Source organism: Zootoca vivipara, chromosome 3 (assembly GCF_963506605.1).
Source record: "Zootoca vivipara chromosome 3, rZooViv1.1, whole genome shotgun sequence".
NCBI lineage: Eukaryota > Metazoa > Chordata > Lepidosauria > Squamata > Lacertidae > Zootoca > Zootoca vivipara.
The window spans coordinates 46,972,843-47,000,294 of NC_083278.1; the positions used below are offsets into that span (position 1 = coordinate 46,972,843).

Below are 27,452 nucleotides of genomic sequence, written 5' to 3' on the forward strand. Positions count from 1 at the left end.
CTTGGGAACAATACTACTCATTATTCCAAGTGCAGTCTTGGTCACCTGCCCCAAAGTCCTGACTTAACAGCGCCACTTATATCCCAAGTCATTTATTGGAAAGTAAATTCCACTGACACAAAGGGAATGTGCTTCCTGGTAAATAAGTTTTAGATACATATCAGGAGAAAGGTGTCAAACACTTGTTAGGTCCTAGGCCAGGCATCCCCAAACTGCGGCCCTCCAGATGTTTTGGCCTACAACTCCCATGATCCCTAACTAACAGGACCAGTGGTCGTGGAAGATGGGAATTGTACTCCAAAACATCTGGAGGGCCGAAGTTTGGGGATGCCTGTCCTAGGCCTTTATTTATTTTGTGCTCTGCTATAGGAACTACTCAAAACCTGTCTGTTTAGTTAAATAAGCAGATATGAAACTTTGAAGAGCATCAAAATGAACATGGACAGACTCACAAACATGACCAATCAGTAGTAAGTTACAATAAAATATTTAACTTTAATGCATACTTTTCACACAGCTCAGGCCTGAGAACTGTATCGTCCAAATAAAAGGATTCATTCCTTTAAAATATATACAAACTCTGGAGGGGCATGAAGCCACTGACACTTCAGTGGTGCTTGAATCGTGTTGTACATCTGAAATGTAGAATATAAATTATCTTTTTTTTTCCAGAAGTTAAACTTCTTTATTGACAACAGAACAGACTTTTAAAAATGTTTAGATCAGTATTAAAATACTATAAAGCTAAAAAACGTTTTTTGTGACAGTTTCAGTAAGGTAAGCAGAACAAAAAATACATCAGATTTGGTATTTTGCATCATAGTTTTTAACTTTCTGTACAATGCTCCCTAGAGAAAAATAAATAAATGGCATTTTTCCCCATGCAAGGTAATGCATGGTCAAAGGCAGCGGCTGAGATTTTGCACCAGTTTCCCCCCCGTGCTTAAGTGTTTTTATTTCAATGAAATAGATTGGGCTTGATGCATTGGCTCTCAAACTGCCCTTTAACTGTGACCCTTAGGCAAAGCCACAGGAACTGCATATCCAATACAAATCTATGGCGCAAACTAGTGACTGAGTGGCAGCATTGAAAGTTCCTGGTAGCCACATCTGAGAAATCCTGACCCAACAAGTGTATACCAGATTGCAGCCCTCATGAGTAATTGGCCTTTGAGTGGGAGGGAAAGCACCAAGTTGAAAGATCTGATAAAGAGCAGGCAGAATCAGATGGGGGGAAACCTCCTATTTGAGAGATGAAAGGGGAAAGTATGACATGCTTAATACAGAACCACCATTTAAAAACTGAAGCTATAATGTACTCGGTATACCATGAAACAGCTATCTCAAGATCAGGATGAGATACAGGAAGAGGAAAAACTGGTTGAATTGCAATGGAAGTCAATCCCGCTCACAGACTGCGAAATCAAGTTGTTTTCCAACCAACATCATCTTCTTATTGACAGCTTGTTAAATTACTTCTGCCACTCTGAATTCCGCATCGGTAATCAGAGGCGTTGTCTGACTTCATTATGCCATTGTATAACCGTAGCTTCCGCAGTGTAACGCCACAAGAAGCCTGTCCTTAAGGATCTCTTTTTGGGGGTACTCGGGCAACTTCAGCATGTTGATACTAAAACGAAAAGAGGAAAGCATCCCATTAAGAATATGCAATCTGGAAAGAAACATTTGTCTTGCACAAGATAATCAACGCTAAACACTGAACTCTCAAATCTGCATTCAGATCCCAAAGCCTTGAAAATGAAGTTTACAGGGAGAAAACGCGCTGCTGCATTGCAGTCCCCCTTAGTATTCAGATGTTCTCCAGGTTGGGGGGGAGGGAGACATTTCTCTTAGCTTAAAAGAAAAAGAAAAGCAATATAGCAATTTAACATGAAGTATCCTTTAGTGAGATTGTACTGCTGCCCATTAAAACTATACAACAAGTTTGAATTCTTTCTTCAACAGTGTGGAAGAAATAATTGAAACACCTATAGCTTATGACTAGAACAACCAGATCTGCTTTGGCTAATGATACTGACCAGAGGCATTTATTTCTCTGATGAGCTTATACGAAGATATAATTCTGATCTTGAAGAATTCTTGCCCCTCTCTACAAAAGGAAAGCAAATGAAAAACAAAGGGATGTTCTCCATGCATTTAAATGAGGCTATTTAACCTACCATGTGCTTGATGTTGGTAGAAGATTTGGGGTATATGGCACAGCAGCAATTGTGAAATTTTGCAATCCGCTGCCACCCATTATGTGGGCAAAGCCACCATGGGGCACCCTGGAACTAGAAACACAAAGAAGGCATTACAATGGATGTTAAACATTTATTTACTGCAGTTATTAATATGCATGTTATTAACAGATATACCATCAGTATGTATTAAAATTCAGCTGAAATTCCACTTGTATTGCAACACAAGTAAAAAAAAAGTTCAAATACAATGTGTGCATAGGCAGACATTAATTGGCACCAATACCCTCTAAGTATTTAGAGTGCTTATACTATTGTGTTAGTATTTCTGCGGTCTACAATTGAGCAATCATTTATGATGAACACCAAATTATTATAGTTCTTGTTACTGTCTTTTTTTATGGAGCAGAATGGCTAGCATATACTAGCCAAGAAGTCCTGGCTCAACGTCAGCTCAAGCCACTAATGCAGTGATCTCAGTTCCCTAAAACTGGAAATAATCACTGCACAGAATTGTGGTGAAAAAATGATAATAGATAATAGATGATAAAACATCCTTTTAACTTGCGCAAGTGCTTCAGTGATCATCATTATCATAATTTACTTTTTGCGCAGTATTTACAGTACATTGTCGTTTTTCAATGATAATTATTTAGTGAATGCAATTCCGTACTGGGGAGGGGCAAGGGGAAGCAAGAGGAGGAAATGCAAAGTTAACATTCATGCCCACTCATCTATCCCCCACTCACCCCTGCAGAGGTGAGGGAGCGGGTGGCGCTGTGGTCTAAACCACTGAACCTCCTGGGCTTGCCAATCGGAAGGTCGGCAGTTCGAATGCACCTTCCGAACCTGCTCTCTCCCCCCCCCCCAAATGGCTGGAGACAGAGAGTTGAAGCATCTGGAGTGCACCAAACTGGGAGAGGCAAGCCTGGATCAAGGCCACTAAGAGGAGAACTAGACAGAAAGGTGCTCAAAGTTAGGATGGAGGCAAGGTCATATGCAGAAGCCCTGCTCCATATGTCCTACATTCACTGGGCTCCCACTCCCTCAACTCGGTTCCTAACTTTCTCCCTTTTTTAAAAGGAGATGTGCAAAGCACTTGAACATGAGTAGAGTCCTGTGTGAAATCAGGGTCCCCAATGAATTAGAGCAAATGCATGAGTACAACTTTAGTTGAGGGGAAAATAGCAACCTGATGTCAAACTAATGCGTAGCTATATTTCTCAGTAGCCTTCAGGAATGTGGGGGTGGGGAACCTCACAGAGATTGCTATTTTTTGCTGGCAACCCTGTGTTCCTCATCATATGCAGGTCATCCTATTTACCATTCCCTCATTATATTAAAACCAGTCAGCAGATTCCTAATAATTTCCTATGCAAAGACCTCCGTTTTATATGGAGCTAAAATTCGCATTTTGGCTTCCAGCGGAACTACGAAAGTTAGCTAAGCATCCAGTTATAGCACTGCAAATAAACAAGTGAGAAATTCAAATACCCCCAAAGTGAAGTACTAACTAGTATCTAATGCAAAGATTTCACATGAAATAGAAACTGGAATGCAAGATTTCCAGGTTTCAAAGCTAAATTTTAACATGAGCTTGCTTTTAAAAAAATGCAATAGACTTTGCAAGAGAGTTCACAAGGCAGGACTGAAAGTGGGTTACATTTTCACCTCATAGATGTATTTAGGAACATACAGAATTAAACATAAATATTGGGTATTTGTTTTCCTCACAAGAAATATTTAGAAATATTTCACCCTTAATCATCAACAAAGTCTTCTTTTAAGAAAAATGTTGCATTAGGCATCCTGCAGTTTTCTCCTCCTATGACTTATTTTAGTTAAGTTCAGGATTGGTTTCATATCTGAACTCTTCAAGCACTGGAATTTCAGCAGCTGGTATTGCTTTTGTATATTTAGTTTTACAGATGTGTCTCATAGATGCTTTTAATTGTGGTATTTTTACATCATTCACTCTAGGAGCCCAGGGCTCCTAGAGATGTTACCTTAACTGACACATCACAAAGGGTTTTGTATTTATTTAAAAACATGTCTGTGCCACTTTTTCAAATGTTGGCTCACAAACAAAACATAGGATTATTTTTAATCACTGTCCCATATTGCAGGAGCACAGAATGACAGGATAAGAATCCACAGCACAACCAACATTTATTTGTTATGTTTGTGGTCCTTCCATCCTCACAAAGGGAGCCCAGGGCAACACACATACAATCCAACACAGTAGCAAAATGAAATGTTTGAAAACACTCACATAAAACCTGAAATAAAACAATACAACAAGGTTTACTTTAGTTCCAAACTGAACATGATTTAAGTCCCAGAACTTCCTGTTTTGTCTGTTTGATTACCCTTTTAGTTATACTGCCAGAAAGCAACAATTCAGTTGTGGATACACTACAGGTATCTTTTTTAGTAAAGAATGAAGCCAAGCATCGTCTGTGCTTTCCTACAATCTCCTCATTTTACTTCAGTACTCCCTTTTATACCTGTTGCCATAAAAAGCTTTTATTTCCTATCTGTCTGGTTTCTTGCTTCCAATCATGAGGTTTTTTTAAAAAAGATTATCCACATGAATTTGCTTTTTCAATTCCTTCCTGGCTTACGTTGCATTTGAGAAAAAGTTGGTTGCCATATGTGCTGTGTTTAATCCCCATTTGGAAGGTGTTCACTTTGAAAAGGTTTTACAGCTTCATCATCATTCTGGCATCCCTTTATGGATATGGATGTGTGTGTGCATTCCTAATTGAGATAAAGGTCTCTCTTATCTGAACCTTTATTTCAGGCACTTTAAATAACCTCCACAGCCATTCCCAATAAACAAATCCAATTCACCACATAATATATTCATTCTAAAACAGTAACATATTCAAGCATTCCTTCTCTTGAGAAGTGCCAGCAAATATACATTCCGCAAGTTTATCTGTTCTGAATGATGCTGAAATCAGATAAGGAGCTGAAGTAGTTGTGTGTGTGTGAGAGGGGGGGGGGAGTTTTGCTTCTTTTCTAAATCACCTCCTTACACTTTCTAAGACAGGCCCAGGAACCTGTGGTCCTCACTAAATTACAAGCAAATAGGGGGAACCTGAAGTGAAATAAAGGGATGGAGCATTGAAATAAAGAGGTTGAAGACATCCCACTACCAATTTCAGCCCTTGACAGAATACCCTCAAGAGAATATGGGCCCTGACATGGAAGGGGATATGTTTTCCCATTCCTGTTCTACAGCATAACCCAATAAAATCATTTCCACTATGACAAAGATTCCTCATCCCCAGTTCTACAAGCCTTGCTTATTTCAAACTTTTAATGCTATTTTTGTCTAGAACATAGGTAGGCAACCTAAGGCCCATGGGCCGGATGCGGCCCAATCGCCTTCTCAATACGGCCCGCGGATGGTCCAGGAATCAGTGAGTAGAATGTGTCCTTTTATTTAATATACATCTCTGGGTTATTTGTGGGGCATAGGAATTCATTTATCCCCCCCCCAAAAAAAAATAGGCCAGCCCACCACATGGTCTGAGGGATGGTGGACCGGCCCATGGATGAAAAAGGTTGCTGATCCCTGGTCTAGAAGCAGTGACCTTCCAAAAGCTGTTCTTCCTTTTTTTTCTCTCTATTGGCTATACAGATGCTTAAAGAGTTCCAACACTTGGGTGGGGGGGGGCATTATTAGGCAATAGCCTATTACAGTAATCCTTTGTATAGTAATACAAAAAAGCATTTGGGTGCCCTTTTCTTAATTTTTTCACCACATATTTGCATGGTGGAGCAGCAGCAGCATCCCACATTGGATTGCATCGTGACCTGGTAGTAGAAGTTCAATGGTCTATCAGGTTCCTATTTCATACATTAGAAGTCATGTCCAAGCAGCAGGGCATTGTTAGAGGATGGTCTATGGAACCTAAGCCATGGGTCTTTTGTTCCCTGCCCCACATCTCCAACCCTAACCCTTCCCGAGCGTAAAACTATTTATTTATTTATTTATTTATTTATTTATTTATTTATTTATTTTAAAAAAACAGGGTGATTAGGCATGCTACAAACCACAGTACTGGTAAGACAACCATCTGCAATTCTAATTCACCCAGAGGCACTTGTTTTAGTTTTAAATTGTACATAAGCTGTCATTCCTTTCAACACATCACTGGTCGGTTTGAGGAGCCAATCCACACACAGTTTACTGGGCCCAGACAATCCTGATGACTCAGCATAGCTCAGAGTAAACCCAAGAGACTGTCCCCCCCCCCCCTGAAAGACAGGTCGAAATTTGCAACTATACTTATAGATTACCTTATGCTTTGATTTTTCTGTTGTTTCATAGATGGGTTGCAGCAGGCAGAGGGCCTGAGAGAACGAAACCATAAGCCAAATCACCTGGCCAGGTACACAGACAACAGTTTCTTCCCCCTGCCACTGATCAAGCTTTTTTGTGTGTGTGTAAAATTCCATTTCATAGCTAAATTCACCAACTGTTAACATGTAGCTATGCAAAAGGAAGCTTGAGTTTGCAGCACCACATTGAAGGAAAAAAACCACAATACCATTGCAACTAGGCAATGGTACTAATAAAATCCCAAAGAACATTAAATAACCAAAGGCTACTAGATATCTTCTGCTGACATTTATAGGGAGGAAGCAAACTTAAGCCAGAATGCATACGAAGCAGAGCAACTTTCTAAAACACTAAAGTCAAATGCATCCCCCTGATACTATTATATCCACAGTGGAATTACACTCTTATTACGCGTGATGTAACAAAAATTAAAAGGAAGAGAAGCACAAGATGTGCTTAGGACACTTCTGCAAAATAATACCTATCATTGTTATTATCGTAGATCAATGAAATTAATTTGATGGTTTCTGGCTGCAGAAGGAAATTTGATTGTTCTCTCAAGTGGCACTAAACGTTTACTCTGGTTTTAGGATAAACTTACGATCCAGATGCTGAACAGAGAGAGCCAAGCGGCTAATAGCAAATCTGGACACAATTCATAGTTAAACACGCACAGACACAGCTTTTAGAGAGCAATTGAAATGGGTTACAGAAAGACAGGCTTGACAAACATCAGGAAAGACTTGTCACACACAACACACAGGATTTACAAATGGGATTTTGCTTATACTGAAAATAAGCCTAACCTCTCCACAGACAAATTCAGCATAGTGGAAGCTTAGAATACTTTTAGGATACTAAGGGGGTGTAACTTCATTCCTCATCAATAATGAAGCCATAACTCACTGTTCATAAGTAGATTCATAAATATGCTTTATAAACAGCCAATTCATTAATGACCTCACAGAAAGCTTGCTCAACATTAATCAGATCTACATTTCATGTTTGAAATATGACAACCCCCTTTTTGATCTCTCAGTCCTGCTGTCTTAAACGAAAACAGATGCCTAACACATTTCATTGTAATGCGTAACAAAAGAACGTGTTTTTAAAATAGCTTTTTATAAGCAATTATAGTAGACCAAGGACCCAAGAAGACAATATGTGAAATACATGATTTCACCAATAGACTCTGCATGGGGTGGGTGTAAGTATATATAAGAACCAGGGTTATCGCAAGAGAGGGAAGTTAACTCTTTTCCCTCACTCAACAAAACTGCAAACAAGAATAACCTACAAAATTCCAGCCCCCTGCTGCTATATTCCACAGAAAGGAAGTTGCATTAAGAGATCTTAAATGGGCCCTCTCATAGTTGCTCCTTAATAAGCAAACAGGAGAGGAGGAGACCAGAAATGGGTAATGTAATCATGCATTTCAATAGCACCTAGCAACCCTAATAGTTATTTCTCATTCAGCGGCTCCAAGGTCCAATGATTTCTTACTCTGCTAAAACCTGATTGGCCTCTTTAGTCAATTGTAGTCTTTTCCATCAAATGTGAATAAGCTTGAATGAGCTTGAATAAGCGTGAATAAGGCATATGTCAAGAATGCTTTGATGGTGTTTCCTGCTCGGCAGGGGGTTGGACTGGATGGCCCTTGTGGTCTCTTCCAACTCTATGATTCTATGATTCTATGATTTGTATAACAACAACAAAAATGTAAAGCTTGATTTCATGCTAGCAAGTGGACGACTGAACCAAAGGAAGAAGATTATATGGATTAATAAAAATGGAGCTTTATGGGTTGGAGAGCAACCAAAAAGAGGAAAGACTGAAAGAACAGTTTTCCCCATTAACAGGAGTGAAACAACTTCAGCCACCAAGTCTAGAATAAATTTCACAAGTTTCTTAAGGCCTTTCTTACTGCTACAAGAGCAGGTAACACAGGCTGTAACCCTAATATTACCATACTTACCTGGGCATAAGCCTCATTAAAGTAAACAGGAGTTATGTCTGAGCAGACATGGTGAGGATTTCAGTGCTATGTGACAAATCATGTTATCAACCAAATATTTGGTTGTTCCTCAAGGAAGAGGCCCCAAAGCACATTTATTCAGTTGTCAGAATACTAAAACTAGAACCTGGTTTTGTTGAAACAGGATTGGTAATAACTCCAAAAAAGAGAAAAGCTGTTAAGTATGCGTACGATGCAGAATTAATCCATGGGGGTTACAAAAGTTGATGGCAGAAAATTTCCAAGCACTTGACCAAGGATTAATCAGTCATGATGTTGGGATGTAAGATAGTGGACATTTCAGACCTGAAAATCAATATGCCATTGAGTGGATATGACTAAATGAATTATATGACACAACTCTGTGTATTATAAAATATCTTCAATGAATGACTATCTGAAATGTTACCATTAAATGTTACAAAAGGGTACTCACCTCCCAGTGACAAACTGCAACAACAATACTCGTTCCTCCTGACTCAGTTCTTCTACAACTTCCCAAAACCACTAGATGAAGAAAGCATATTTAAAAAATCTAAGCTGGTTTCTTTTTCAACTGTACACTAGCCGAAAGACGGGACATGCTTATACATTTGATGTTGTTAAGTTATGGAAATTAATAACTGCTTGATTCAAATAACTCGGTTATGCATCATTCTCACAATACTATTTTAACCCAGAAGTTAATCTCCGAAATACACAATTGTTATCTAATTGCCCTTATCCAGTTCATGGAGATCTTGCCTGAATAACAGTGTCATCTCTTTCATAACCACTTGTATATTCTGTATTTTTCATCCAGTCACTGACATCAATTTCCGGCATGCCTGAAAGCAGCAGTTCCTTCAAAAAAAAGAAGATAACCAAACCAAGATTGTGAATTTGCCAGGGAATTTTAATTTGAAAACAGCTGGTGTTAATCTGATACAATTTTTAAACTGGGTGAGGTTTTGGTATTTTTTTTAAGAAAGAGCTCCAATACTGGTATTTCAAATATTATTACTATGATTCAAAATAGGGGGCACTGCAAACAAATAAATAAATGTTTCCATTAATGGATGCAGAAGTTCAGAGTCACGTGAAATAACCCAATCTTGAGGGTTTAAAGAAAAACCAAGTTGCATAAAACACTGTACCCATCTCCAACAAAATTAAGTAAAATGCTGAGCCATGCTTTTCTTCAATGGTCAGCTGATGCCAGCCCCCTGCATTATCAGGTGAGGGGGTTGGGGACCTTGCAGTGCACAAGCAGAGGGAAATAGATTAAAACTGCTCTCTTCCCCATTCTACTAACAGAAGCCTTGCTATCAGCTGAGTGACATGGCTGGATGCAATCCTGAAAGCAGATAGCTTCAATACCATCCAATTACAGACATTATGGCTGTTCTATCACACTGAATGCTATCTGACGCAACTTAGATGGGGCATTTTACTTACCAGTTCATATTCATCAAATAACTGTATCAGAGAAGGTGGAATGAACATATGGAAGCCTTGGAGAAAAGCATTTATTTGAGGCTGAATGGCTCTTGTCATTCGAAGTTCAGTAACAAGTTGAACGTATTCTGCCTGAAAAGGTATATAGTTATGTGACACATACAAATCCAATCCAATTTGACCAGAATTTCAGTGCTTTATTCGCTCATCTGAAACCAGTTCTGGTCAATCTGTAATCTAGAAAGGCGAAAAAGTTAGAGGAAAAAATTAAGAATGTTTGGTAGAAGGTTTCCAAGGAAGGCCATTAAATACTGGGGGACAAAGTCTTGTGAAGCCCATTTATTTGACATGTATTTACAGACTTTTTTGGAATTATAACTTTTTTGGAATTAAAACATTAACTTATTTAACAACATGGTTAGCAATTATTTAGACAGGAACATTTATTATACTGTTTTAAGATGCCTGCTAAAAACTTTTTTATTTGAAGACTTTCACAATGCAATTTAGTTTTTTTGCTTTTATATGTTGCTGATTTCATCTGTGTACATAATTGATAACTTTATATAGATATATAGATATTGCTTAGAATTTTATTTAGAAAAAATTACAATGAACTACAGTGGTACCTTGGTTTCTGAACTTAATCCATTCTGGAAGTCCGTTCTTAAACCAAGGCGTGCTTTCCCATAGCAGCGGGGGACTCAATTTACACTCAACAGGAAGCAAACCATGTTTTTATTCCAAGGCAAAGTTCACAAACCAAAACACCTATTTTCGGGTTTGCAGTGTTCTTAATCCAAGTTGTTCATAAACTAAGCTGTTCTTAAACCAAGGTACCACTGTACATAGCAGTTAAGAGACAATTATCAGAATACTGAAGGGAAGACTTTGGTGAGGGTATTGCATACCTATGATTGTTAGCATACTTATACTTCTCTCTCTGCACATGTGTAGAGTTTCAGCTGCACAGACACCAGTAAATAGTTTTTCGCACTGTTTTCTACAAACTTCTGTTTGTACACTTCCCAATTCCCTCTTCCCCTCTGCTCAAACCTCCCACCACTGCTTGATGGGTCTTAGAATAGAAAGCTTCTCAGTGGCCAGTCGGAAATCTAGCACTCAAGCCTAGTTTGATGTGGGCAGATTGACCCCCAGTGCCTAATGAACCGGCGATTCTTCCCTTTCTTCTAGAAGGGTCTTCGTTGTTAATAAACCTCATGCCCTCATGAACATTTACGCTTGTCACAAACAAAGCACAGTAACTCTGACGGCACTGTAATAATAGCAGCAATGTATGGGGAGCTTATAAAGTAGTGTAAGCTTTAAAGGGCAGCTGCATTAAAAGAGCTTACTGCCCAAGCTCCAACAGAGGAGATGGAAGGAATAGGCAACCGAAGCATAACGGAGAGAGATGTGTAAGCTGGCCTTTTCAGAAAGAATTCCATTGTACAGGTAGTATAGAATTATTATTATTATTATTATTATTATTATTATTATTCATGATTTATCTATACCCTGCCCATCTGGCTGGTTTTCCCAAGCCACTGAGCAGCTTACAGCAGATATAAATTGTCAAACATTAAAACCTTTTCACTACAGGGCTGCCTTCTAAAAGTTGTGTAGTTCTTTATCTCCTTGACATCTGAGGGGAGGGTGTTCCACAGGGTGGGCACCACTGCCGAGAAGGCCCTCTGCCTGGTCCCCTGTAACCAGTGCTTTTTTCTGGGGGTGCGCAGAGGTAAGCATACCCCTAAACATTTTGGGAATCTTTGTACTTTTGTCCATTTACTGTATTTATTTTTCTCCGATTTGCACTATAAAATGGTGATTTTCTTGAGTCAAAATAAGAGTACCTCTAAACGGTTTTTTAAGGGGGGGGAGGACTGCCTGTAACTACACTTCTCGCAGTGAGGGAACTGCCAGAAGACCCTCAGAGGTCGACCTCAGTGTCTAGGCTGAGCGATGGGCATGGAGACGTTCTTCAGGTATACTGGGCCAAGGCCGTTTAGGGCTTTAAAGGTCAGCACCGACGCTTTTAATTGTGCTCAGAACCAGTGAACATCCTTAAGGAGCAGTGTTATATGGTCCTGGCGGCCAGTCACCAGTCTCGGGGTTCTGTGCCCACCCTCTGAATGTTAATTTAGGCAAGTTGCACTCATATAATTGGTTCATCCTTTTTCCCATCAACTCATGAAAGGATTTATCCGCACAAACACCTGCATGGAACCCCACATATTACTCTCTCCTTTTTTTGAGCAGCATATTTTCTACCCCATTCTTCACATGACCCAAATCATCTTCCAAGGCCTCTACCCTCAAACAAACCAATTAATCAAAAGGTATATACTCCTTCACATACAGCAGGAACGGCATGCAAAATTCTAGTAAGATGTAACGTTTATCCATAGACCCAGATAAATGCGTCGGCAGCTCAAAGGTGCATGTACTGTACATGCAAACTCACATGTACCTATTTGCATTTTTGTAAGACTCAACCACTATCTGTTTTGTCATAAAAGTAGACCACGTTCTGAACACTTGTGGAGATCCCCAGAGGCCCAGTTCTATAATCAACAGGATGTTCACATTTTAAGAACATCTGTATTTCAAACCTGTTAAAAATGCGAACACTTTTGAAAAAATATTTGAACAGCTTAACAGGTGCTGAGGCAAGCTATTTGAAGGTATGCAGGACCTAATTTGAAAAGATATGAAAATCCCTGAAGTCGTACAATTCTGGCTTATACTTTTAAAATATTTCACTCCTTTCTACCATGCCCAAAATAAGTTCCAAAGGAAAAGAATCACGAGGCAGGATAAAGACAGAGCCAAAAGTGCAGAACTATAAACTATGGGGGTCCATGCCGAACTTAATGCTCAGTTTTTGCTGCATCTGACCTATATATGAGGCAGGTTCTTCAGAGGGAAGCAAATACTGAAACATAGACAAATATTCCTCATCTATTTAAGCTTTCTCAAGTATTGTGAATGTAACTACTTTATCAGGCAGTGACAACCCCCAGCAGCTTGGTTCAATAGCTAATTGCAAAAGAGCATGAGACAAAAATTGTACAGAGGTCTACCGCTAAAATGCAAATGGCGTGCTTAAGATTTTACTGCATTCAGACTGAACATTATACAAATCTGGTTTGCCTACAACCACCATAGCCAGCGACCACAGATCCAAACAGCACTAAAGTTATTACTGGAGGCCACCACCCATGCGGAACAGCAAGATATGAATCTTCAAATCTGCAGTGAGATGATTAATAAATAATAATAATTTATTATTTATACCCCGCCCATCCAGCTGGGTTTCCCCAGCCACCCTGGGCGGCTCCCAACAGATTAAAAACAGAATAAAACATCAAACATTTAAAACTTCCCTAAACAGGAAGGGATGTTTGTAGGGATATATAAAGGTCACAAGTCTTTCAGTGCTGAGAGTCACATTACTAACATATCCCAACAACTACACAGACCCTAAGGTTGGTATCCAACAGACGCATTCTGGCCCAGCAAGAATTTTCACTTGCACAAAGGAACTTACATCCTTTCCCCCAAGCCTCCACAGCAGATCTGAGGGCGGCACAGGCTGCATGCAGGGAGACGATGTCCCTCTGACCAAGTGGAAATCCTTGCAGTAAGAGAACAAGTTACCTGGATTCAGCCCAGTGGCAAAGGAAGCCACTCAGGCGCCAGGGGCGGGGCGGAGCAAGCCGCCCATGGGGCGGGGCACACTGCAGGGCCTCCACCCACTCAGCCGCCCTACAACTGGGGGGAGGCAGCGGGCGGACAGTTTGGGCAGCACGGAGCCTGCGCACGCCCAAGCCACCGCATCTCTCCCAGGAGACGCGTGGCTCGGGCGCGCTACAGGCGCCACGGTGAGTGCCACCCGGCATTTTGTCACCTCCCTCAGTGGTGACACCTGGGGCACCCACCGCACCCCCTTACTCCTCCCTTGATTCCACCCTTAGAATTTAAGGGCAACATTGAATTCCAGTTGTTAAGAACAGAAGCCAGGCCTATAGCCTCTCTCATCCAGCATCCTGTTCTCACAGTAGCCAACCAGATGCCTTTGGGAAGTGAGCAAGCAAGACCTGAGCGCAACACCACTCTGCCCACCTATGATGCTTAGCGACCAAAATTCAGAAGCAGACTACTTCTGACAGTGGAGGTAGAGAATAGACATCACAGGCAGCGGCTAGTACCGTAGTAGTTGCATGATACATCACATTCACCCTTCCTCACAAACAAATACTGGAAGCAAGGACAATATTTGCCTTTTTTCACAGGCACACATAACTCTTCAACGACTGGAATGTTCATCTTCATGCACAATGTGGGGAATAGTCTACTTCAGTCATCCCCAAACTTCGGCCCTCCAGATGTTTTGGACTACAATTCCCATCTTCCCCGACCACTGGTCCTGTTAGCTAGGGATCATGGGAGTTGTAGGCCAAAACATCTGGAGGGCCGCAGTTTGGGGGTGCCTGGTCTACTTGGCTGCCATAAAACGTTAAAAAAGATCAAGACACAGGATAGCACAAACAGGTACTGTATTACCTGCACAAAACTCTCTTTTGTTTCAACAAAAATTAGCGTCCTACATTATGAAAGCATCCAAAGCGCCCCAAACACAACAAAGTGACACCAGGTGGCCGTTGGCTAACATGGCAGGTGGGTATTCTAAAAAGATTCAGCATGGAAATGTAAGAATGGATATCCACGCACAGAGATCTTCCTGAGAAGGATATTTAGGCAGAAAATAGGATGCCCTTTTGCCCGGGAATAAGTCCCATGAACTCAATAGGACTTGCTTCTGAGCAGTTGTGTGCATTGGGTGTGGTTACTCAGTAGTGAAGCAGAGATACTCTGTGCATGCTCAGAGGTTCTTAATTCACATTAAGGACATGAAGAGTCCCTAACTAAACCATCTAGATCTAGATGAAGATGCAAGATCTAGATGAAGTTAAGCCCTCTACATTGGCAGCTATTCTAGAATGTGCTAGGGTACTTCTGATATTTGTTTAAAAACATCTCTCTTTACTCAGACTTCCCCCAACGATTCACTTCAGTTGTCCTATATTTTCTGATTATATCTGTGGCATGTGAGTTTCAAATGATGGTTTTAATGAGTGGTATAGAAATGTTTCTGAATCAAGCTGCTACAGGCTCGTCCAGCGGGCTTGCTGCAAGAAATTCAGATCATACTGTGTACCTGTGCCTCAAATGTTGCTTTGCTTCAGTCTTCAGAAGGAGAGGTCAAAACAGGACAGGATCACAATCTCAGTAATAGGTGCTGTTTTGCTCAGGGCACATTGTGCTTCATGGAAAACCAGCCTGCTGCCACAGGTCTCAGCTAGAAAGGGGCAAGAGGCATGACATGCAAATATAACCCAAAACGACTCACTTTGTTTTCCTGTGTGACTATTATACTTGCACCCCCTGGTTTCAAAGGCACTTCCTCCATTGCTCCAAACACATCCGTCTCAACAGAGAAGGTCAGCTCTAGCCCCAAGTCACTGATGTCATTATCTAGAATCCACTGCAAGTTCTTTCCATACTCTGGATCAATAGATGCCACGTCTTGGTAGTTTACAGGAATACCTTGGAAAAACGCAAAGAAAAATCCCTTCATGCATTGTTAGTTCAGGAACGGTTTTTTGCTGTGTTCTGTTTTATTTGTGGTAAAGCACTGCCATCTACAGACACACTGAAACAGTGCAGGGCAGCAGGGATAGCAAATATATAACAGCCATATTCACAAACAAATGTTTTTCTGGAAAACTGTTAATTTAGCAGTTGCTCTGATTTTCCCATTCATTCCAATAGGTGTGAATTTGACTCAATAGTTTAGCAAGTTAAATTAAAAAGCCAAAACAAATCTGAAAGGAGGATGGGGGCAGACATGAAACAGGTTTTCATTTTTTGAAAAAAGTTCCATTGCAAATTGCTGCTCAGGTCCATAGCATCCCTATTAGTACAGGAGGATCTTTATAACAACCTAACTCTTGCTGAGCTCAGGAATGGGGTGAGAATGAAATTTAAATACAGTGCAAGACATCTCTTTAGCATGATACACTGCGCATCACGAGAAGATTCAAGACTGCTGGAACCATACCAAGTATATGCTTGTAGAATGACCTTGTGAAGTAAATGTTGACCAGCTGTCTGTGATTCAGTGCTAAACCCAAGATCTGTCCAGCAAATCTGAAGTAGTTCAAGTGATCAGGATTTACAGAAGAGTTGCTATTTGGCTGGAAAGTGGTTCCTATTGTCAAAAAAAAATGTAAGTATTAGGTTTCACTTACAGGCTTTCAAACTGTCTAAAACACTAACATTTGATTTGTTTTCTGTAGCTCAGCATCAGTACAAAAGAAAATGTGGCCAACAAAATCCCACTTTAAAAAAAAATACTGTAATTAAAAATGAAATAAAATAAAATCAAGAAATATAACCTTAATTTCTATTTTACAGTCGTACCTTGGTTTTCAAACAGCCTCGTTCTCGAACGTTTTGGCTCCCAAACAATCAAAACCCAGAAGTGAGTGTTCCAGTTTTTGAACGTTCTTCTGGAAGCCGACCGTCCGACAGGGCTTCTGCAGCTTCTGATTGGTTGCAGGAGCTTCCTGCAGCCAATCAGAAGCCGCGCTTTGGTTTTTAAATGGACCTCCAGAACGGATTCCGTTCGACTTCCAAGGTACAACTGTAAATTAAATTTCACTCTGAAGATACCTTTTATTAAAAACAATCGGCAGTATCCAATGTTAGTGCAATGACTTTCATTTGTGCAACAGAACTTTTCCTTCCTATCTGCTCCCAACATGTGCTCTGCAAATCAGCTCTGGAGGAGTTTGGAAACCCCAGAACAGACTGTGGAGAAGCATAGGAAGAAGAAATTTCATTGCTCAGCCAGAAGCCCTCACATTAATGGAAAAACTTTGTTGGACATCACCCAATGTTTGCTTGTTGCCAACATATTATTCCTTCTCCTACATCTCCATTTTCACAAAAACAATCCTAATGTCAGAATTATTTTATTAGGTGTTACACAAAACTATCTGTTCCACCTTCAGACCGAGAACACATAGTCCAGGAAATTGATCAATAAGCCAAATGGAGCTTTCAGCTGAAGGTTGGCAACTTGACCTTGAAACTGAAGGGTGTTAAAGCAGCAATTTTTGGGAAACTGGGGTGAGCTGCGGTTTAAAGAGAAAAAGTAAGGAATATAATTGAATACATGTAAAAGTTTAAAAAATATAAATCTAGCACGGATGAATGTTTAATCTCAAAACCTTCTCCTTTATACATTAGGAAGTGAACTCTTGTAAAAGGCTCATACTTACACTTTTTGAGAGCCAAATGTAAAATTCTGAGAGTTTTAGATTATTTCTGGCACAGTCTTGGTTTGCTGTTCATGATTAGCTTCGAGCTATTGTAAGAGAAAGGAGATTCCAACCTACCATCAGCTGATTGAGTAAAAAGGCCATAATCTGGGTTAACTATCTCATTGGATAAGATATCAAACCACTCACGTACCACGCCTTGACCCTGGGTGCAAAACACAGAGGTGAAATACTTCAGATAGAGTTTTGTATACAGTATTCATTTTTCTGTCCTATTTTTTCTGTCCTATATTCGTTTTTCTGTCCTATATTTTTCTGTTAAAAATATCAATTTGTATAATGTATTTTTTTAAGAGAGAAAAAAGCCCACCATGTCTTGTGATCCTTCTTAAGAAACATGGCTCAAATTTTTACACTGTGTTATCCTGCCCAGCACATTTCTGTATGTCTTGGTATATGAAATGGTGTATCAATATTCCCAAGGGTCTGCAAAAGACTTTGACCAGAATCACAAACAATTGCGCTGTTCACAGCCAACAGCAAAAGCCCTAAAAGTGACACATTATTCTTCTGATATGCATTTGCTCTGCAGAGTTTTTGCTTTCAGAGATTTTTTTCCTTCTTGATCTACCTACATCAGAGCCTGGCATATCCATCAGTGAGCAAACAGTCCCAGGTAGGTTTTTCCTCCTACTTAGCTTAGACTTGCAGTGAGAGTTTCAGAACTGCTATCCTAAGGGGTTATTTTAAAATGCATCTCATAAAAAACTATGCTTTTACACATTATACACAATTACACTCACCATGCCTTCTTCGCCATGGAAACGGACAGCAATTCCCTGTTTCAGCTTTGCACAATTTGCTTTAGATACAACTTCGCAGCTGCTCCTAAAAATAGAATCTAAATATGAAAACCAATTAATTCCTTTACTTTTGTCTGCACAGAAGGGCTTTGCATGGAGAGGATGGCTCGAGTGAAAATTCCTTACCTCTGTGGACCAGCAGAATATCATTTTCATTCACTGGCCTATGAACCATGTCCGAGTCTGGCTGCCCTGAATGCAAGTGCTCATAAAACCATTCACAGCGATCTTTAAAGGGCTAGGTGGAGGGGGGAAAAACACAAGATCAAGTGTGTCAGGTGTATCATGAAACAGGAAGGAATTAAAGGGTTATGCTGGGCACCAAGTTATAGAACGCCCAGGATCCAGAAGAGCCTTCCTTTGCGCTAGTCCAGTGGATTTTTTGACTGGTTCTTTTAACAACTTGGGATAGCAATAGGCCAAAGCTACTTTTGAAAACTTTCTCAGTTTACAAAGGTATTTTCCTAGTGGTATAGCAAGCTGGTGCTCAAAGCTCCGTAGGCATGCAGTACACTGAATCCAATTCAGGATAACTCACTGAATGGCAAGTCTTCCTCTCTCAACCAAGGTTCCTCACCTGGGAAAAACATGTAACCTATGCTTCCTTTCACATAACATTCTAATGAAAAATAGGATCGTAAAGGATTTTGTTCATCTGAACTGAAGTTTATACGGTTTAAAAATTAAATAAAAACACATTTTCTACTTCAGAATATAGATATGGCTAGCTTTTCAGCAAGTCAATATGGCTCAGTCTCCCAGAGGTGTGAAATGGGAATAGTCTCTCTCTCAACAAGATGTAAATAATAAAATTACACTATTGTATCAGTCTTATCATTTTTGCAATCAGAGGATTAGATGTACCAATAAATCTAAATGAAGGTGAATAGCATATTTATAGATTTAACTTCATTTATGGCTTCTAAGTCACATAACGGTAAAGGTAAAGGACTCCTGACAGTTAAGTCCAGTCGTGAACAACTCTGGGCTTGCGGCGCTCATCTGGCTTTAAAGGCCGAGGGAGCAGACATTTGTCTGCAGACCGTTTTTCTGGGTCATGTGGTCAGCATGACTAAGCTGCTTCTGGTGAACCAGAGCAGCGCACGGAAACACCATTTACCTTCCCGCCAGAGCGGTACATATTTATCTACTTGCACTTCGGCATGCTTTTGAACTGCTAGGTTGGCAGGAGCAGGGACCGAACAATGGGAGCTCACCCCGTTGCAGGGATTCGAACCGCCGACCTTCCGATTGGCAAGCCCAAGGCTCAGTGGTTTACACCACAGCGCCACCCGCATCCCCTTCTAACCCACATGGCTTTTGGCAAACAATTATGTTTTATGTTTTAGAATGGAGCCACAGTTTGTATTACACATTAAATATGTTTTCAACACTCACTTGTGCTTTTATGATGTGCATGAATCTGGACATCAGTTCAGGACACTCAAGAAGAAAGTGGAAGTGATCAAAAATAATTTTGGGATTTCTGGGGGGAAAAGATTAAGATTAAGAAATGTGCCCAGTTTTGAAAAAAAATATGATTCCTCTTAATCCCACACACATTACGGAGGATGTGCAAATACCACTCCTGTGCTTCCAAAGGAGTAGGTGCTCACAAATGAAATAATAGCATAGAAATAGACGGAAGTGGTTGACTTTGAAAAACGTTTCATCATGAATATAAAGCAAGTGTGATAAGAGATCTAGTGGTAGTGCACATATTACAAACATGATGACTCCCACATTCAAAGCTACCCTATAGTGAACTATAGCATTCTATGGAGTAGTACTGGAATATGAAGAATGGAGTTTTATACAACATACCAAGTTACATAAACTCAGTCCATTAGACTGAAGTTTTTTATCTCACGGGAAATATTTCATGAAAATGTTAATTTCTGGTAACATACCGGTTTACAAAGCACTTAAGAACATTATCGTGTTTGCAGACAAACTCTATGAAGCGAGGAGATGTCATTCTGCAATAATAATAAAAATCAGATTAACAAAGTATCCAAATCTAAAGATAACAACCCGTCACACCATTATCTTTTCTAGGAGGCAATCCAAACAATTCAGTCTGGAGCAGCTTTCTTAAAATCACTCATTCCATATTAGAGAAGCTGTTTTTATAGGGGGGGGGACCTCAACCTCCTGCAGCAATCTATCAAAAGATATAATTTTAACAAGACAGAGCCTCAAACTTTAATACAGTAGCACAGGATTATAGTGAGCATGCAATGGGGACCAACACCATTGTGTTGGAGAAAAGACAGTATGCAAATGTCTCCTGTAGCCTCCCGTTACTATGGCTGCAGACATTTGGACCAGAGATTGTAGCGGTTTAGTGACTCTCCTTCACTAAACCACTACAATTTGAAAATGTTCCCCATCCACCCCAGCCAATTGTTTGAACCCTGAAAGGTGTTTTAAAATATACCCCCAAAAATGGAACAAAAAAGCCTTGAACACTAGTTTTTATTTCCAACAATATTCTAGAATTCTGCTGGCATCACATTCGACTGAACATAAACAGATGGTTCTAACTTGGGCACTGAGGGTACAAGTTTCAGCAATCCTAACATCTACAAAGCAAATATGAAGAGTATGTTTTTCTGACCTTGTATTCCAGTGATATAGATAACAGAAAGGCCATCTGCTCAGCTTTCCACAATACATGAAAAGATGGGAAGATACATACTTTTCCCTGAGGCACTGCGGAAGTGAAAAATCACTAACACATTCCTAGGCAGTAGCACCTTAAAGACCAACTAAGTTTTTATTTTGGTATGAGCTTTCGTGTGCATGCACACTTCTTCAGATACACATTCCTAGGCAGTCAGGCCTGCATTTCCTTAGCCTAATTACTGGTCTAGATTGGTCCTAAATGAGAAAGGCTAATTTCTGCAACTGTCATTTTCTTTGTAGTAACAGTAAAAGCTTACACAAACCAATTTATAATTTAAGTTATCCAATGACTCCTTTTGTCAAAGATACCTGCTGTCCAGAAAAGAGGGTTGTTACTTGCTAGACTGCCAGCTTTTTATTAAGGGTGCCTTTTCTTCTTCTCAAATAAAAACCCGGAACCACTGTTTTAGCTTAAACAACATTTTCTGTAAAGGTCCTGTCTCGTGCCTGTGCTGGGAAAACTATAGTCCATGAAGCAACGACCAGTGTAATGAAAAGCTTTAATGAGGTCCAGCCAATTAGGGGAGAATTAGAATCTGGAAAGTTGTGGTGGACGGTAGGAATTGTTAGGAGCGGCTGGTCCAAAAAAGTCGGAGGTCGCAGGAAGCTACTAGAACCTGCACAAAATGACTTATTGCTACGCCATGATTGCTGAAAGCTTCATGAAGGCCGATTGTACCCCAGGAAAGAGAAAGCTGTGACCTTCCAGATGTTGTTGGACTATAAATACCAGGCATCCCCAAACTCGGCCCTCCAGATGTTTTGGGACTACAACTCCCATCATCCCTAGCTAACAGGACCAGTGGTCAGGGATGATGGGAATTGCAATCCCAAAACATCTGGAGGGCCGAGTTTGGGGGTGCCTGATAAATACAATAATCCCTGAACACCAGCCTTGCTGGCCAGGACTGGAGTCCAACAAAATCTAGAACATCCTAGGCTTCTCATCCCTTTTCTAACCTCAGGTTTACAGCCGACCTTTCAACCTTATTATTATTATTATTATTATTATTATTATTATTATTATTATTATTTAAAGAAAGCATTATGGACCTGGACTCTGTAAAAGAAAAGGTGTGCAAGTCTGAGGCTTCTTACCCTTGAGGCATCTGACAGGAACAACACATATAAAATGCCTGAATGACAGCACTCAGCCGGTTTGCTGTCACGGAAATAACATCCTGGCAATCTGCGTACGCTTCTTGCGTACTGCCAACTTCATACATTTTAGGGTCCCCCGTGTCCATAGATAACGTTGTGCTCTTCTCTGATGCGGCAACATCAAATATATGCGTAGGAGCGCCATCTTGTTGATCTGGTCCCTTTTGCTTCAGTAAAATAGAAGTGATATTGGCAGAGTCTCTTTTGTTTTTCATCAGTTCTGCGGATATTAGAGCTAACCATTCATCTAATGAGTGCCAGAGTAATTCCAGAGGCTGCAAAGCACAAGAGAAACTGAATTTAAAGCAGACCAATAGATGTAATTTTAGATTACTATAGGGAAGCTATTAGGATTCTAGTAAAGCGATATTATAAAAAAATGAAACCAGTTTTCTGCCATATCCTCCATCTGTGTGGAGCATCTGCAAAGGAAAATAGCCCATTTGATTAAAAGCCATGCTGACATTATGGTTTTGCCAAAAAATAATAATCATTTCATATTGTTACTAATAGATAGTACGCAGACAACTACTAAGCAGATAGAAGGGCTACAGAGATCCCCAAAGGTATAAATCAAGTCTACATTATGGGTTATGCTGGTTTTATGAACACCAGACCCTGCACCAAACGACAACCAGAATCCAGTCATAGCCTTGAATAGACCACAGAGCAGAACTTAAAGTTAGCACAAGGTAAGCAGTGACCAAGACAAATTCCTACCACTTTAAATATTTCCCTTTTTCTGTGAATAGGCTTGAGGTTTCACAGAAAGAATGCCAGAGCAAAATTTCAGAAAACGTTACTTTAAAGATTCAGAGGGAAATGTAAGCTTCCAATAAGCATGCCTTATTTTATACTTCAGATTTCTTAGGTATTCACTCCTAAACAAAATTCTAATTTTTTATGTGAAAAGAGGATTTTTAAAAATCAAATTCCTATCCATTTGTGTTTCTAGGAGAAAGTTATTTTTGCCTATTCCTCTTGTTTTCCTATAGTTTTTCACGCGGTAACTTTTTACATTTACTTTCTCCCTTGCTGTTTCTTTTCTCTCTTTTTCTGAGATTTTAAACTTGCAGACAAGATAATCTGCTACCCGTGAGTCTTGCTGACCCAATGATAAGCTTATTCCTATGAAATACTAACTAACATAGCAGTTCATATGTTCTGAGTGTGCTCAAAAACTTTGTAGTTTTTGCAGACAAATTTGGCAACAGGTTTTGGAGGCCTATAATTATATCAATACTAAAGGTTGTATGAAGAAATATTGCAGTTGCCACACTTGTATCTTATGTGTCACTAAATATAACAGGGAAAGGGGCAAAAAGAGGGTTGATTTCCACAATAGCCAATATGGGGACAGTATCTGAAGCCTATTGAGTGAGAAAACTCTTGTGATAAAGATTGCCCACGTGGTTGTGGTACCCACTCATTTCTCAGAGGCAGCAAAGAGAAGCAGCTCTCCTTCCACTCATACATGTGCAAGAAAACCACCTTAGATTTTATGCAAAGGGAGAAAAGAGATCCATAACTAAAAAAAGGTCTACAGTTCAGCAGCAAGGTCTCGACCTCAGTAGACCCACTTCTTCAGTCTCGCTATAAACACAACACAAGGGTTTTTCAGAAAAATCAAGCACACAAAATGGGCTATCATATCAATCACACATCAGCAGAAGCAATGATATTTATAAAGTTAGGACTGGGATATGCAATTTTTAGGGCACTCCGTTTCATGCTACACAGGATGATCTCGAGGGAAATAAAATGAAAAACATTTTGGCAATCAGTTAAGTTAAGCATTGATTACAAAGAAAAAACAAGTGGTCCCAACTTAAAATGGGTATCAATAAACTTACGTCCTCCTCATGAGATGCCTGATTAATGAATGCATGCTTTGTGAAATTCATCTCTTTAAGGTCTATCTTCCTAATAACGTCAACTACTTTTCTGACCTTGAACACTTGGCTTCTTGGAGTTTTATTTCCATTGTACCCCATGTCAATTCCATTATTGGGAGTGGATGGCCCAAGTCGAAAGACATGACAAAATATCCTCACGATTCTCAGCAGGCTCTTCATTTGAGCTTCATAATTACTTGACAAGCTGGAAAGTACAAGAAAGGCTTCAATATAACGGAGAGACTTCCTTAGGACCCAAATCAAAATCTTCGAAATAGCTACAACCATAGACCCGTCAATTCTCCACTGGCATAGCACCCCAGCTCTGCTCTTCAGCCTATCCATTGTTTAGACGTCTTGCTTTGTTGCCTCAACTCTGCATTTTATAGGGAATTTAGGTCATGGGAGCAAGGGAATTTAGGTCATGGGAGCAAGCCACCCAGTCAATTGCCATACTATTTTCCCTTTCCAAATGACCACAGGGCAGGGGGAGTGGAGTGATACAGGAAGAAACGGTACACATTATGTATCCACGTACACAAAAGCCAACAATGTAGTTGCACATCCGGGCCTGCTTTGTTTCTTCTGGCAGACAGCAGCAAAGACTTAAGAAAAAACCTTTCAACCTATGTGTTTAAGTAAATGTGCTTTGGTGGGAGTTAAAATATTCCATCGCAGGAGAAACCCCCCACACACACACACACACAAAGGAAACCTAAGAGAATAGATTATTTGTGGTGAGGCCCAACTTACCTGAGTAGTTTGTGACCATTTGTTGTAGCCACCTCAGCAAGACTAGTCAAAATTTTAAGGTACTGGTTTTCATTCTGCTGAGACAAGTGTTCTAGGACTTGCCGCAACTAGATACAGGAGGGAGGGAAACAGTCACAAAAATTTTGATCACACCAGACAGTAATTTAAAATGTTAAACCAACCAACCAACGTCAACCAATAATTTCTAACACAAGTAGGGCTATCACCAAACTGCTATAGTTTTTAAAGTAATATATGGGCTGCAGCAATGTTTGAGCATCTCACCATACACACGAGGGCAATTAAACGCTTAACAAAAAGAGACGGAGATGGGTGACGGAGATGGGGGGGTCCATTCTGAGCAGTGGGGCTGAGGACCAGCTTGGACTCATAAATCTTAATCAAATAAGTGTTGGAAATGTAAAGAGAAAGAAGGTTCTTTTTCTCATATGTGGTGGTCTTGTAGCAAGGTCAAAGCTTACTGGGAAATGATATACAATGAATTGAAATACTGACAAGCTGGAACGTGTCCAGAAGAGGGCAACCAAAATGGTCAAAGGCATGGAAACGATGCCTTATGAGGAACGGCTTAGGGAGCTGGGTATGTTTAGCCTGGAGAAGAGAAGGTTAAGGGGTGATATGATAGCCATGTTCAAATATATAAAAGGATGTCATGTAGAGGAGGGAGAAAGGTTGTTTTCTGTTGCTCCAGAGAAGCGGACATGGAGTAATGGATTCAAACTACAAGAAAGAAGATTCCACCTAAACATTAGGAAGAACTTCCTGACAGTAAGAGCTGTTTGGCAGTGGAATTTGCTACCAAGGAGTGTGGTGGAGTCTCCTTCTTTGGAGGTCTTTAAGCAGAGGCTTGACAGGCATATGTCAAGAATGCTTTGATGGTGTTTCCTGCTTGGCAGGGGGTTGGACTGGATGGCCCTTGTGGTCTCTTCCAACTCTAGGATTCTAGGATTCTATGACACCTTCCAAGAAATGTGGACCTCTTTCTTTAACTATGTTAACGGCCAAATTCAAGACCTTGTTCTACCAACTGCTCAATCTTCCTGGTGGAGAGGTTACGTTAAGTAACATGTTTGAACACTGGATCTGTAAGCTTATGTCTAAAGTCATTGGATAGAGCAAACACCATTAGATGTAATGCTGAATAAGTGGTTAATGGTTCTAGTTTTTGTATTTGTTTAAAAACCAATACAACTTTTTTTAATTAAAAGGAAAACTGCTATAATTTGCAAAACCTAGCTGATTAACACATTGGGTTGGAGACTAAACGTAAGAAGATAACTGAATTCACCATGTTTTCTCTAAGTTCTTCATTTTGTGTCATTTGAATAATTGTTTGGAAAAGTCTAGGATGGTGCTGTATTAGGATTTCACAAGTCTCTCCATAGCCACCCTGGAAAAGAGAGGATTTTTATTTAAGCAATAATTTAAATCATATCCTTCAGAAAATGTCGTAACTGAAATACACTGAGTTTTAAATGAAACACAAACATAGATACAATTTTAAAGGGACATGCTACTAGGAAGCAAGGTCAATTTAAAAAAACCAATAGCAGTGAAAAATAAGGGTAAGTGTTCTAACTCATATCTCAATATTGAAACTTCCCTTTTCAACTCTTAAGTTAGGGAAGTCCATTTGTGTGAGAGAATATACCCTGTTTCTCATATTTTAAGACATACCCATAAAATAAGCCATAGCAGGATTTTTAAGCATTCAAGGAATATAAGCCATACCCCAAAAATAAGATATAGTGATAGGCACAGCAGCAATGCCAGCCGCGGCAGGAGGAGGAAAAAAATAAGACATCCCTTGAAAATAAGCCATAGTGTGTTTTTTTGAGGAAAAAATAAATATAAGACGTGTCTTATAATATGAGAAACACGGTAGAGGCTCAGATCAAATAACGTATTTTAGGGTGGGAAGAGGAGGCAAGGACACATTAGCCCAATTTGTGCTTGTTTCCTACCACGTAAATAACTTCTACTCCAAATTACTGTGTAAACTGGCTTTGAACATGGACCTTATAGAACTTTCTATTGTGAAAACTAAACAACTTGGCTCCCCAAAGAAAGCACACCATACTTATAGACGTGCTTGTGCACTGAGATAAGCAGGTGTGGCCCTCTTGGTGATACCACAACCCTTAGAAATTCATCTCCAGAACACCAAGAAAATGTGGAGCAGCCTCCCTACCCTGTGGAGCAGCCTTCCTAAAGAGATATGGTAGCTGATGTCTATGTTTTCTACACATGCTAAAAACATGCTTATTGATCCAGGCATTTCCCAACTAGAGGATACTGAAGTTTTTCTTTTAATGTGCTTACTATTGCAATTGTGGTTGTACTAAGATTTTACATGGTTTTATTGATTATGCTACATCTTAATAGTGCTACAAAGTCGCACCTTGGTTTTCGAACAGCTTAGTTCTCGAACGTTTTGGCTCCCGGACGCCACAAACCCGGAGTGACTGTTCCGGTTTGCGAACTAATTTTGGAAGCCGAACCTCCGACGGGGCTTCTGATTGGCTGCAGGAGCTTCCTGCAGCCAATCAGAAGTTGTGCTTTGGTTTCCGAACATTTTGGAAGTCGAACAGACTTCTGGAACAGATTCCGTTCCGACTTTCGAGGTACGAGTGTACACCACTTTGGATATTGTGTATATGTAAAGCAGTATGCCTTCAAATAATAAAAAAGCTAAATTAATATAAAATGTTGG

The 27,452-nt window shown here is 40.0% G+C and overlaps 1 protein-coding gene across 2 annotated transcripts in view; it reads right to left on the minus strand.

The window, feature by feature from the left end:
- Positions 1-475: 475 nt before the first annotated feature.
- Positions 476-27,452, minus strand: part of HACE1 (HECT domain and ankyrin repeat containing E3 ubiquitin protein ligase 1) — a 36,892-nt gene continuing 9,915 nt past the window's right edge. The window contains exons 9-24 of one of the 2 annotated variants that reach the window (XM_035109321.2): positions 26,028-26,129; positions 24,719-24,825; positions 24,020-24,170; positions 22,008-22,345; positions 20,132-20,200; positions 19,620-19,707; positions 18,348-18,459; positions 18,162-18,259; positions 17,476-17,563; positions 16,134-16,283; positions 15,423-15,619; positions 10,007-10,138; positions 9,314-9,412; positions 9,006-9,076; positions 2,181-2,294; positions 476-1,630 (exon numbers count right to left, since the gene is read on the minus strand). In XM_035109321.2, the coding sequence (XP_034965212.1) occupies positions 1,528-1,630; positions 2,181-2,294; positions 9,006-9,076; positions 9,314-9,412; positions 10,007-10,138; positions 15,423-15,619; positions 16,134-16,283; positions 17,476-17,563; positions 18,162-18,259; positions 18,348-18,459; positions 19,620-19,707; positions 20,132-20,200; positions 22,008-22,345; positions 24,020-24,170; positions 24,719-24,825; positions 26,028-26,129 (2,019 nt within the window). In that variant the 3' untranslated portion in view covers positions 476-1,527. Of the gene's footprint in view, positions 1,631-2,180; positions 2,295-9,005; positions 9,077-9,313; positions 9,413-10,006; positions 10,139-15,422; positions 15,620-16,133; positions 16,284-17,475; positions 17,564-18,161; positions 18,260-18,347; positions 18,460-19,619; positions 19,708-20,131; positions 20,201-22,007; positions 22,346-23,923; positions 24,171-24,718; positions 24,826-26,027; positions 26,130-27,452 lie in introns of both variants that reach the window. The other variant, XM_035109319.2, reaches the window with a different exon arrangement.